This window comes from Amblyomma mixtum, chromosome 3 (assembly GCF_055824585.1).
Source record: "Amblyomma mixtum isolate Tamu chromosome 3, ASM5582458v1, whole genome shotgun sequence".
In the NCBI taxonomy this organism is placed as follows: domain Eukaryota; kingdom Metazoa; phylum Arthropoda; class Arachnida; order Ixodida; family Ixodidae; genus Amblyomma; species Amblyomma mixtum.
In genome coordinates, this window is record NC_143014.1 from 46605086 (window position 1) to 46617915 (window position 12830).

The window sequence follows — 12830 nt, forward strand, 5'->3', positions numbered from 1 at the left end:
GCAGGCTTGGTAAGATCAGGGTGGTCGCGTAGATGCGTGTGGCTGCGAAAGGCGAGTGATTGGTGCCAAAAAAAAAAAATCTAACTCGTTTGTAAATACCCTCCTGTAAGAAAACCTCAATTGCACGCTGGTGGTTGCCTTCCTGTATGAACAGCTGCGACAGCAAACTTCCGGTAACCTCAGGAGCGTGTGTCGCGTCAGAATACGAAAACTACTGAACCATTGGCTATTCTGTTTGCTGCTACTCAGACGGGCTGCATGCAAAGGTGTTGTTTTATTGCCTTGTATCTCCATTTACCTCTATTTCCGGCTTTGCGTTTGTATTATTCTGCGTTTATTGCTTTGAGTTGTGCATGTGCCGTCATGCCATCACGCAGGGAACTACATAATGTACGTCTGGGGCGGGGGTATGTATCAACATAATTGGAGTCAACATTTCTTTTGGCCAGCTAGGGATGCAAGTTGCGGGGTCGACTCATACGCATCAATACCCCGTATACATTGTGTGTTATGACCTTCGTTGAATTTTTTAGGACGCGTTTGCAGAATATCCGTGTAATTTGCACACCCCCTTTTTTGAAACCTTTATTTAGGAAGAAAAAGGGCTCACATTATGCGAGTAAATGTGGTACATGCTAAAATGCGCTACTCCCCTTGCGCCAAGTGGCATGCTTGGTTGGTTGGTTTATGGGGTTTAACGTCCCAAAGCGACTCAGGCTATGAGAGACGCCGTAGTGGAGGGCTCCGGAAATTTCGACCAGCTGGGGTTCTTTAACGTGCACTGACATCGCACAGTACACGGGCCTCTAGAATTTCTCCTCCAAAGAAATTCAACCGCCGCGGCCGGGATCAAACCCGCGTCTTTCGGGCCAGCAGCCGAGCACCATAGCCACTGAGCCACCGCGGCGGCTGCAGTGCGGTTGTGTTTGAGTGCGGTTGAGTGCAGTGCGGTTGTGTGCATGCTTGAACAGCGGTGGCCCACATAATAGCATGGCGACATGCTCTGGTGCTTTTATGTGCATGCATCCATATATAAGTGCCCACAAGTAATCCAACAGTCCTGAAGGGATGTGCCAAGACTACAACTGCATTGCTCAATAAAAAATTCCATCAGAATATATAATGACATATGTCTCCACTCACTGAAAAATTTTTAAAAGGGCTAAACAGGTTTCCTAACGCAACCATGATAGGACCAGGTACTTTCATTACTTTCAAAACATTTCCACGAAAACATTCCCACCACAAGCATGAACAAAAAAAAAGGTACTTACTTCAAAATAAGTATCGATGTATTCAGAAACTATGTATTCAGACTTGGGTTTGTTCTGACAGTATACGACATACATGTTGAGCCTCCTTTCATAACGCCGAAACAGTAAACCGAGACGTTCTGGCTCTTCTAAGCATTTTTCTAACTCGGCTAAAAACAGGCTGCAAAGTTCAACAACAAAAAAAAGTTATGCAACAAACAGCACAATTTGGTCACAACACAATCGGCTGGCACTAGATGCTAGAAAAGATTGCTTACTCCCTGTGCCACTCGTAGATAGCTTCTATATTTCCAAATATAATTTTGTCCTTCCCATTTTTCAAGTCCTCAGGCATCGGCACTTCCCCTTTCTGCATCACAGCCATGTAACCCTGGAACATTGAACATGTGAAAGGGCGCTCTTGGTTACAGTTGCAGTTTTACTAAAGTCACAATGTAGAAAAAAGAATGGGACAAAAAAAAAATAAGTAGAAAAAAAAAAAGGAAACAGGCAGGGTGCTGTACCTCCACAATATAGCCAAGGTCTGTCACATACTGCTGCTCTGTATCAACAAGCTCCTTCAATACAAAGCTGCAATAAAACACACAACCAGTTATACCCAGTTAGCAGGCTTATTCTGACGCTAGTCATTGTGCAACAAAAACAAGAATAAACATATCAGATATCATAAGGGCCTATTGTTAGCAGCCATTTATGAGCATGCTTACTACCACCATATTTGCTTCTCGTGCACATGTAGCAAGGCAGCTAGATTTCAAGATAGTGTCCCAAGATTGCACATATGTCACTTTTACCAACAGGGCTTGGATAAGCTAGATAATTGTGTACTAAAAGCAAGAACTTGTAAAGCCATAAAGAATTCTGCTAAAAACAAGACACAAAGAAAGACACACAGATAGGATGGGTGCAAACTAACTGACTTATTCAGCGTCTGTCACCACCAAATACAGAAAAGTCCTGTTTTTGTGTCTTCCTTCGTGTCATGTCAATTTGCCTGCCATAATTTGTTGATCACTTCCACGAACAACGCAATTTTAAAGTGACGCACCGTAAAGATGGCAAAGCAGTGCAACTATGCTACTAGCTATTACTTACATGTGCTACCTAGACTCAAGAATAAAGAGTGCTGCTTGCTTCACATGCCACCCAGTCGGGTTGCATGAACCATGAACTTCAGAAGTGCCAGCCAAGCTCAAGTGCTCAGGGTTATCTACACTCTTTCCAAGGCTGCCATTAGCATGAAGGGAAATAAACTGGGCTTAATGGAGAACAGTATGGTGCCACCATCTTTTGATAAATATTGTAACAAAAGGCCATCCAACTAGTAGATGTAGTGCTTTTACTTTTGTTCATCTTAATCTCTCAAAGCGACAAGCTATGAGGGATGCCCTAGTGGAGGGCTCCGGTAATTTCGACCACTAGGGGTTCTTTAAAGTGCACCGAAATTGCACAGTACACAGGCCTCTAGCATTTCGCCTCCATAGATATGGGACTGCCGCGGCCGGGAACAAACCCACGTCTTTCAGGTCAGCAGATGAGCATCATAACCACTGAGCAGCTTGTTCGTTTTCTATGATTCAGTGATTTGCGGAGATGTAATTTGCAATTTTTCACAGCGCACACAGCACTCTGAAAACCTTAATTAAAGGGTTCTGTGGTATGTTCAATGTTGCTTCTTGTTTCAGCTGAGATATTTTTCTTTGCTACACTTTTAAAACGCAGGGACTCACACTGACACTGAAGTGAGTTATGCATGTAGCAGGAACTTACAATACACATATACTAGACGACCTTCCTTCACCACTTGTGCACATACTTTCAACACAGTGCTTAAGCATAATCCATATGCATGGTCAACTGGCATACAAAAATTGTTTCGCACACAAACTGCATCTTCAACAATGCACAAACCTGCGCTTTTGCAAGCACTTCTCCCTTTCTCTGCCATCAGGTACTGTTGTTTCAAGGCTTCCTTCATGTGGATCTTCTTGTGAAGTTGTGGTCTCAGAGTCATCATCCTGAGTGATCAGTGCCTGCAGCAAAAGTAATAGCCACTCAGTATCTGCAATACTAGGCGAGAAAGAAACAATATGAAGTTTCCTGCAGCACCTTACATCTGTTAAACTGGAGCATTCCACCAAGAATATTGTTGATTTGTCTACCGAGCAAGACTGTAGTACAGTGAATTATTGTGTGCAGCATAAAAGTAAAATTCATACCATTACTGTATTCTCACATGTGCTCAAACCCAGTGGTTGCACTTGGTTGCATTTCTGCTCCTTTGTTCTCAAATAACCACATGCTGGTTTGGTTTGGTTTAGGGGGATTTAACGTCTCAAACTGACTCAGGCTATGAATGACGCTGTAGTGAAGGGGTCCGAAAATTTCGACCACCTGGGGTTCTTTAACATGCACTGACATCGCACAGCACACGGGCCTCTAGAATTTCGCCTCCACTGAAATTCAACCGCGGCGGATAGGATCAAACCCGCGTCTTTTCGTTCAGCAGCCGAGCTCCGTGACCACTGAGCCATCGCAGTGTCTAAAACTCATGCACTAATTTAACGAATGGGGAATCACCTACTAAGCTAATAAAAGGTAACTATGTCAAGTAATGCAGGCATTCATGTTTACCCTTTAAAAACTTAACTAGAGGTTAAGCATATAGGCATCAGTAGCACCATGGGAACAATCTCCCATGTCCTTTATTCCTGAAACCTTCCCCCAAATTATGAAAAAAAAAAAAAAAACAATCACTGAATGTACACGGGCTATGATACACTCGCTGTTATAAAGCTGCGAAAATCCACCCTCCACAATGTGAGCCGCCAAGCTGGAACCACTGTGTACACTAGCTCCCCATAAAGAGCTGCTTTTCGCCAAACCTTTCTTGATCACAATGAAAACATTAATACTGCCCCAACTACATATTTCAGCAGGAAATCTAAAAGCTACTGCTTTATTCATGCTTAAAAGATTTGTAGTGGCCTTATGTCGCAGGCTAGGGTGGTATAATATAACCACTTCCAAAGCGACTCCCTACCATTTTTGAATTTCCCGCCGTTTCTCACTGGCTGAAGCGATGGCACGCCCCCCCCACGTTCGTCTTTGGTTAATGGCTGAAGCTTAGGGTGTGGTGCTGCTCCAGCCAATGGCAAAGGGTGGGAAATTCAAACATGGAATCTATTCAGGAAGGAATGGTTATATTATACTGAACCTGTTTTGCCATCAACATAGTGGCTGTGGAAAGAAAAAAAAAAAAAAGCTTACTTCAATGGATGTACTAGTTCCACAGTGAGCTGCCCAATAGTAAAACTCAACTCTATCACCCGAATTTATTGTGCAGTTAATACCTAGACACTATAAAGAGGCTACCAACGATCAGACTGCCAGCTTCTTAATGAACCTTTTCTTCAAGCCCTTTGAACCTTTTCTTCAAGCCCTCCACTCATGCAATCTCCACAAGACTAAAGTAGAAAGTGCATGCAAAGCAGTCTTGTACACATTACAGAGAATAAGTAAATGACTACAATTACAATTAGTACTTCGTCTGAACTGTACGTCTGAATGAATTCCGGGCGTCACTTACAGCTCATTAAACATAACTGAACAATTACACAGAAGAAATCGATTCCTATATCATTTTTCATCCATCTTTTATCAGCACAGCACAAATATAAACAGATGAGAGTGGGCTGGTGCAGCTTGCTTGACCTATTCTCTGCTGCAGTAGATACATTGATAATTTCACTTGCAGTTGTTTCTCTGTTTTCATCTGCATTTTTTCCTTGTTTCCTAGTGAACACTTCTGCAGCAACTCTAAACAGTACCTCTACGTATGTGCCGTCGAGAAGTGAAATGAGAAGTGAAATGTGAAATGTGAGAATGTGAAATGAGAAGTGTGGAAACATAGGGCTGGTCAAATTCAGGCTGCTTGGGCTTGCACGTGTGGACATTTTCGTGTGCGCAGCTTCTCCACAGCTTGACCATTGCTGCTCTAATGCTAGGGAATTCAGTGCTGCATCAGTGTTTGTTACAGAGTTGAGGTTCTCAAAGTTATACCACTGGTGGCAACTTGTGTTTGGAAAAAATGTAGCAGGCTAGTACTAATCAATTAAAGATTACTGAGACAGTTACACCCTACAAAAAGTAATCAATGACTTAGACAATTCAAAGAGAATTAATTTATTATAAGTAATCAACTACTTGCAATGCACTATGTACAAGTCTGATGCAAAGGAAGCAAACTGATTAGTTCTTGACTTGAAGCTTTTTGACAACCAAAAATTTCTGTGCAGAATCTATTACAGGTCTCGTGAGATTTTACTGAGGCATTGCTCGGCATAAGGAGGAGTAATCAACAGGTGCAAACAGCAGTGCCTGGTACAGACCAACTGTAAGTCATACCTGCTTTTCTTTTGACGTCTCCTCAAGTTCTCCGCCCAATGCCCTTTCTTCAGGTTCCTGAAAGCAGGTTTTGGGACAAAGTAAGGCAGTGCTCAGACACCGAGCTTAAGCTTTGTACACTTACCGCTGGGTCAATAGTGAAATCTGGAGTCTGCTGAGGCTTAAAAAGATGATCCTGAATTTCCATTGGAGGCGGTAGCTCACACACTTCTTCCTCCTCAGTTGTTCCACCAGGATCAGCATCCACAGATGAAGACTTGGTACTAACACAGCACTTCTGCTGTGCCGACTGCTGAAAAAAAAAAAGATTTCTGTGAGCATGCCACAGTTGTTTTGTCTGTCCTGCTTATTGGGCTCAACATCTATGCAAATGGATTTTGAAAGCAAAATGTATGAAAAAAATAGTCACAAATCTACGTTAAGAACTGCTAACTGGGGCCCACACAACTACTGAAACTGCATGCTGCGGCTTTTTGGTGAAGCTACCAATACTGTAATGCTGTAATTGAGACTCAGAACAACACAAGTGTTTTTTATCACTTCCTGCATTGGACAATCACTTATTGAGTGTGTCTAAGCTAAACTACAGGTATGCTCTAGCCAAGCGACACACTATTAAGCACACAGTAAACAATATTTCAAAAGCAATGAGAAGCCATCACTCAAGAAGAAAATGTTCAAAAGAGCAAACTATCATGACATTCTTGCAAAGGAATGTGTACACTATGTTAAACTGCCATAAGATGCTTGAACAACAGAATTCATAACTCACATTAGATTAATTACATCACAGCCCTTGCACACTTTCACGCTAAGTGTTGTCTCTTTGCCTTCAGTTAGTCTTTTCTCTAGTGTAGGTCACCATCTCAAAATTATTTCGAATATCTTGAGAATGAAAGCTACAATGGCCTTAATCATGTTGAACACTTAAATATCTGTCCAGCGTTCATTTTTTATGTGTGCATGTTGAAAAATGGCTTTTTTTTTTTAAAGTTCTCGCTTCACTCGGCTGCTCAATAATATATAGCAAGTTCAGTTTGTCGAGACTTGTCACCTCATCTACCTCACTATGCACTCTCAGAGCTAATGAAAACAGACACACATGGCTAAAAATAAAAAGCTTCAATGAGAATTTTTTTGAGTTTAGACCCTACAATTGCATGCAATTGAACCTTGTTACTGTATAGTTGACGACTGTACAAACTTTTTCGTTGAAACCACCTCAACCATCAAATCCTGACCTCAAATATAACATACCACAGCAACTGCAGTTAAGGGATAAACCATGGCTGACACAGTGCTGAATGCAATGCTGCAAAGCTGAATGGCTGTCATGTGGTTATATATTAATAGCCCAAGCATACATTACTTAGAAAACAAAAATGCAAGCACAGCATGAACAGGAATAAGGGAGTAATTACTCATTGCCATCCACCTGAGCGCAGCCATACGGCTACAAAAGAAAGCTATACAGCTTTCTCAGAAACTTCGTAGTTAAAGAAAAATTCGTCCTGGTCCGGGGTTCGAACCCGGCACCACCGCTTCACCGGAGCAGTCGCTCTACCAACTGAGCTAACCGGGACGGCAAGCTTATGGTAGGACGAGAGCGAATTGATCAATAACTCGAAGTGGGAACAGTGTTGGTCAAATGTTTAGGGGAATCCCCCACGGTGGAGTAGATTTGGAATAAGGGAGTAATTACTCATTACTCCCTTATTCCAAATCTACTCCACCTTGGGGGATTCCCCTAAACATTTGACCAACAGCATGAACAGATGCAAAAAATGCCAAACCAACAATGCTAACTGCATGAACACATGTATGGCCTGGCCATGCTTCGCTAGAGATGTGGGACTAGGAAGTTTGAACTCCTGCCCCAAGTAAGCCCCAAACAATAAACAATAAACAAAATGTTACTTTAACTTACTGAGAGAAAGATGTCTCACGAACTCCTTCAGTAGAGAAATTTTAATGTGTTAATAAGAGGAACTGAACATATGGTTACCTACAGGAGCTATCAAAAAGGAAGTAGAATCAATTTAAACCACCACATTTATTATTTTGCAATCTGCACAGTACAAAAGACACATAGAATATGTCAATAGGAAACAATACAAATAAATCTGCAAGTAGCAAAACCAGCTGCAAAAAACACACAAGATTGATACCACTGTGTAATATGAGTTTCAGTGACAGCTGTTCAGATATTTTTATTTCACGATAAATTGAGGTAAAGAATTTGAGAGTGATATGCATATGTCCATAGTTATACAGCGCTCTTTAGTTTTCCAGATACTTATTCTTCGATTAGCACTGCCCTCTAGTCCACTGTTCCAGGCGCACCACCTCTACTTGGGCAGTGCGCTTTTCCAGCAGCTGCCACAGACAGACCATGCTACATTTTTCCGCTTTGCCATACTCTCCCTCCTGCCGTGGCAACTGCCGTCAGCATGGTTCCCATGACAACCCACCTCCACATGTGCCTTCTTACACTCCTGACATACCTTTCTCCTTCCACGGTAACCGCCCTGCAGTTGCGTCCACTCACGCCATACTGTCAACCACCTTCCGGGCGGTTCCAGTGGTAATCCCTCCCCAGTTACACATTCCTCCGCTCTTGCCATACCCTCCTCCTCCCATGGTAACCACCCTCCCAGTGGTTTCCACACCCACCTGTTATGCATACTACTACTACTACTACTACGTCAATGTGAAACCCAGGAATGGGCGATTAACAGCTGTCGCTGTGAAATTCTAATTCTTTGTGCACAAAACTTCAATGGTTCGTGGCTTACATCTATTGAAGCACCTTTGCAACACTTCCTCAAAAGCCTTAGAGACTGTTCGGAAGTTTTGCAAGTGATGTTCCAAGAGGATTTTTCCTAAATGCATGACACGAGCGAAGAAATTAAATATGTAATGTGAGAACTTTAGCCTCTGCATTTCTTTCAATTTGATCTCTCTCCTTTACTTTCCCTCACTGTGCGCCTCAATGAGCAGCGCCGTATAACCAATGCCACATTCAGTCAGTGTTGCCTGTGGTGGCCTGGCTCTCAAGCGACACATTCTAGTGCAGGCACCGATCCCCCACCTCCTATATTTGGCTCCTCTATGATGCAATGATGGCAGCGATAGAGGAACCAGAAAGAAAGGAGGCCCCGCTTCAGTTCTCAGTTTGTGAAAACTGTGCAACTTAGGTGAGGTGTTCACACTCAATGTGTTTATCTGCCATGTTCTAAGGGGTGGTTCAGGGCAGCTTTAATGACTATAATGACTTCAAAATAAAGGCTTGAGCAGACTAAAATATTAATGCTGATGCCTTACAAAAGAAAGAAAATGAGCCCTTTAAACAGAACGCAAATGCTCACATTTAATACATTTAGTTCAAACATATGTATTGGAGTACACATCTACACATAAAATAAACATTTCTGTAATTTGAACCAAGAGCAAGAGGTAGAAACTTGTTACGTTCATGAGAAAGCAAATTAAAGATCTACTTTTGACTAATTCACAAAGATATATTCACAGGCGATCGATAAGCCAATCCGTCAGTAATGCGTAAGCATGCCTTGCTGCCGCTTCAAAGGACGAAACACATGCTTTCGGACACTGATTTCTTTACTCTTTGTTGCTACTTGCTTTTGTTAAAGTGCGTGGCCCCCGAATGACCAATAGCTGTGGCACTACTCCGCCCCCTCCACTGTTCTCCCCAGTGCCACGCGCACCCATTCCCATGGCAATAGGTGCCATCTCCACTTAAAGGCACTCCTTTCTTGAACCCAACACGTGCTATGATGGCTTCATGGGATGCATGCTCAGTTCCAAGCCCAAATGCCGCAAAGTCCCGAATTTCGTTGTCAGCATGTTTATTTCTGTCTCGCCCCTCTTTCTTTCATCGCCCCTTGGCAGCCTCATTCTAGACATGGACCCTTATTCTCGACATGGCTGCTCTAATGCTCATGCATTAAAAGCGGAAATGATGGGCAAATGAACATACACTACCTAGAGAGACCAAGAACATAGTAGGAAATAAAACGCACTGTATTCTAAGGGGGTATCCACATGCAGCACACTTGGCCCTTCAAACAGGACACCAATCACGCAATATGAAGGTGTGTGGTCAGACTGAACTTCCATTCCTGTTGAAGTGCCAAATATGCTTAGAACCTGTAAGGCAGAAACTGAAGAAAAACTACCAGTCAACTCAACTACCAGTCTGCTACACATGGTTCAATGTTATTGGGTTGAAATGCCTTTCGAGCCAATAAAGCACTACAATAAAGATGTTCAATAATTTCAGCTGCCTTTGTAACATGCATACATCTACCCTGGTGCCCAGTGTGTATTTACACCATTTGGAAAACATAGTAAACATGTGCTTTGCGTTAAATTTTAACGCATAGTACACAACTTTTTCTTTTTTTAATTACAAGGCTACACAACAAGGCAACGCCATATTCATGACATTAAATAAATACAGCTGCTCCAAATACAGCTAAATTTCGGGTGATCTATGCAGACATGTAGTGGTGAGGTTTGCTGATCACTGGGTTATATCAAAGCATATGCACTAAACGTGTCATGGCGATGGCGAATGACTGTTTGCCACTCATCATTTCGCCAAGTGTTGCTGGTACTTACACGGCATCACATAAGATCATAAACAAAAGGCAACGAAATGAAACTACATATACTTGCTTAGCGCTGACCCTTTCAACTCGCATTCGACACATATTGAAGCTCGTCCTACTTTTTATGCACTTTATCAGCTGCTGGTCGCTTCTATTCCATGAAGCCTTTTTCTTGCGCAAAAGAGTCTACCCGCTTCGGCACGGACAGCTGTGGTGCTCTCACTGGCCTTATGGCTCGTTCATACTTGGGCATTCGGTGACGACAGCGAGCGAAATCCACCGCCAAAATGCTGCCTCGTTCACATTTCCCAGCCACCGCGTCGCCGCTCGCAGTGTACACAGATATGATTAGAGGAGTAAAAATCGGCGCTGTCTGTTAAATGCAAGTAATTTGCGGAACGTTATGCAATTTCTCACATTCCCTCTTCTGGTTCAACTTGTGCAAACAAGATGCAACAATAAGCTCAGCCTTGTGGCGCCATCTGGTTGCTGGCACGGGAACTATTTTTGTCAACAAACAGATGCATCTCTTAAGCCTAGAAGCAGCTGAATCATCACTAAATAAAAATTAAAACAAATTTATCACTCATACATTTTGTTATAGGCGAAATGAGACGAAGCGAAAGACTGGTACCCCATTTATGGCCAATGAACCCACTGAAAAAGATAGTAACAACGACAAAGCCAGTCACAAGTGAGGGGTCCTGCTTAGAAGGGTGTCACCATGTTTGTTGCCGTGGGAATGCAACTGCTGCTATGCTTCAGTTCACCCCCCCATTAGTGTCTTTCTTAGTAGTTACTCCGTTGAGTTTGTGCACGGCATGCATATGTGGCAAGAGGAGTGCTGTGTGAAAACTTAGGAACTAACGGGGGACTTTGAAGAATAAAGTTGTCTTTGCTCACCCACCCTAGGCCAGTTTTCTTTTTTTTTTTGAAGAGTAGTTTATATCTAGGCCTGTCTTGTACTTATGAGTTCACAAGCTAGCTTGGAAAACTTACCTCTGCTTTATTAACCTCAGTAATTTCACTTGGTTTTGATGGAGGTCCTGGTGAAGATGACTTGTTGCCCATGTCTTCCTTGTAGCTTAACAACTGAAATTAAATTTTTATGTTTAAGTCGAGAAATGTGCAAAAATGTGCAGCTACACAAAGCTGCGAGTATAAAAAATGGTTGCAGATGAAACTTGGAACTGGCTTTCTACCAAACTGTTACTGAGTGCTGCAATGTTACGTAGATGTGCAGTGATAACTAGCCCTCAAATAGGCTCACCATGAAGAAAACTGCACAATAAAAAAGTGAAAGTGTTATTTACTTCAAAGTAGTTAGGACTAATGAAATGAACGGCGGCGCAACAAGGATGCTAACAAGAAAGGGGACACCACGTGCGTTCATTTCATCATGCACCAACTCGCCCCTCAGGCCATTCTGCTGTAGTTTGGACTAATTTTGCAGCCTTGCTGAAGTATGACAAGCATATCAAAACAAAATGCTTTACTAACCTACTTAACACTTTTGACATCTCATTATGCTCTGGAAGAACGAAGCTGAAGTTTAAGCTACAGTTATGCGAGTCAAGATGACATCAAATTGACCTTTAAACATAATGAGTTTTCGGCACCGCATGAGCTCAGACAAATGCTGCCCCAAATGCCACATGCACAAAAATGCAATTATACAGGAGCTGCATATGGACATAACAGATTTAGCTCTTGCCTTTGAAGATTGTGACACAGCAGAAGGAGGTGCCAGCTTCTTGGAAGGTGGTGTGGGATTGCCTTTTGCAGAAGCAGGATCCGCCTTATCCAGGCGCCCATGGCTCAGCTTCCGCACTGGATTGGTCAGCCACTTTCTGGCAGGGCCAAAACAAAGTGCAGAAAGCCAGTAAACAAACAGGACCAGAGGGCCAGCTGAATTGATATTAACACAACAGAGGCACAAGGCACACAGTATCTTTGCAGGAAAGCAAACCGTAACTTGCCAACTATGTTCTCAACCATTCAAGAGAATTCGTCTTTTTGTTGCTCAACAGAACAATGTCATCAACGAAATGGAGGTCACTGGAGTGTTTCCCCATTTATCGTTGCATGTAGTTCTTCCAATTGAATCTCCTAAATACTTCTTGTGCACATTCGAAGCACAAGTAAACTGGGAGCATATTCGGTGCACAAGTAAACTGGAAGCACAATGGAAAGTTTAATTTTATGATACATTTGAAGCACTGAATGACTAGCACCTGGTCTGCAGGGCTGGCATTTCAATGAGATGTCGCTACTGTTCTCAGAAGTTAAAGGGGTTTCCAGAATACGGGTACAGATTAAAAACATTGTGCAGGCATTTCTAACTGAGCATGAAACTGAACCCTGTAAACAGAAACCAGAAAAGTTCATGGGGTCCTTCTAACAAGGTCACAATCTTGCATCCACTCTGTTTGACCTTGTGCATCAAGCAACAAGTACCGATTACAGCTGCGGAACCAAGGCAGAAGAAAAATTTCTGCTACAGTGGTAACCAGGC

At 42.7% G+C, this 12830-nt stretch overlaps 1 protein-coding gene across 14 annotated transcripts in view; it reads right to left on the reverse strand.

Moving 5' to 3' along the window:
• trio (trio Rho guanine nucleotide exchange factor) overlaps positions 1–12830 on the reverse strand; it is a 252378-nt gene that overhangs the window by 47982 nt on the left and 191566 nt on the right. For 13 of the 14 annotated variants that reach the window (XR_016290205.1, XR_016290206.1, XM_089579067.1 and 10 more), the window contains 8 exons: positions 12030–12165; positions 11315–11407; positions 5806–5973; positions 5682–5738; positions 3186–3307; positions 1778–1844; positions 1532–1644; positions 1275–1434 (listed from right to left, as the gene is read on the reverse strand). Coding sequence is in view for 12 of the 14 variants with exons in the window: in XM_089579067.1 (XP_089435193.1) it covers positions 1275–1434; positions 1532–1644; positions 1778–1844; positions 3186–3307; positions 5682–5738; positions 5806–5973; positions 11315–11407; positions 12030–12165 (916 nt within the window). In the remaining 2 variants the exon portion in view is untranslated. The remainder of the gene's footprint in view (positions 1–1274; positions 1435–1531; positions 1645–1777; positions 1845–3185; positions 3308–5681; positions 5739–5805; positions 5974–11314; positions 11408–12029; positions 12166–12830) is intronic. The other variant, XM_089579062.1, reaches the window with a different exon arrangement.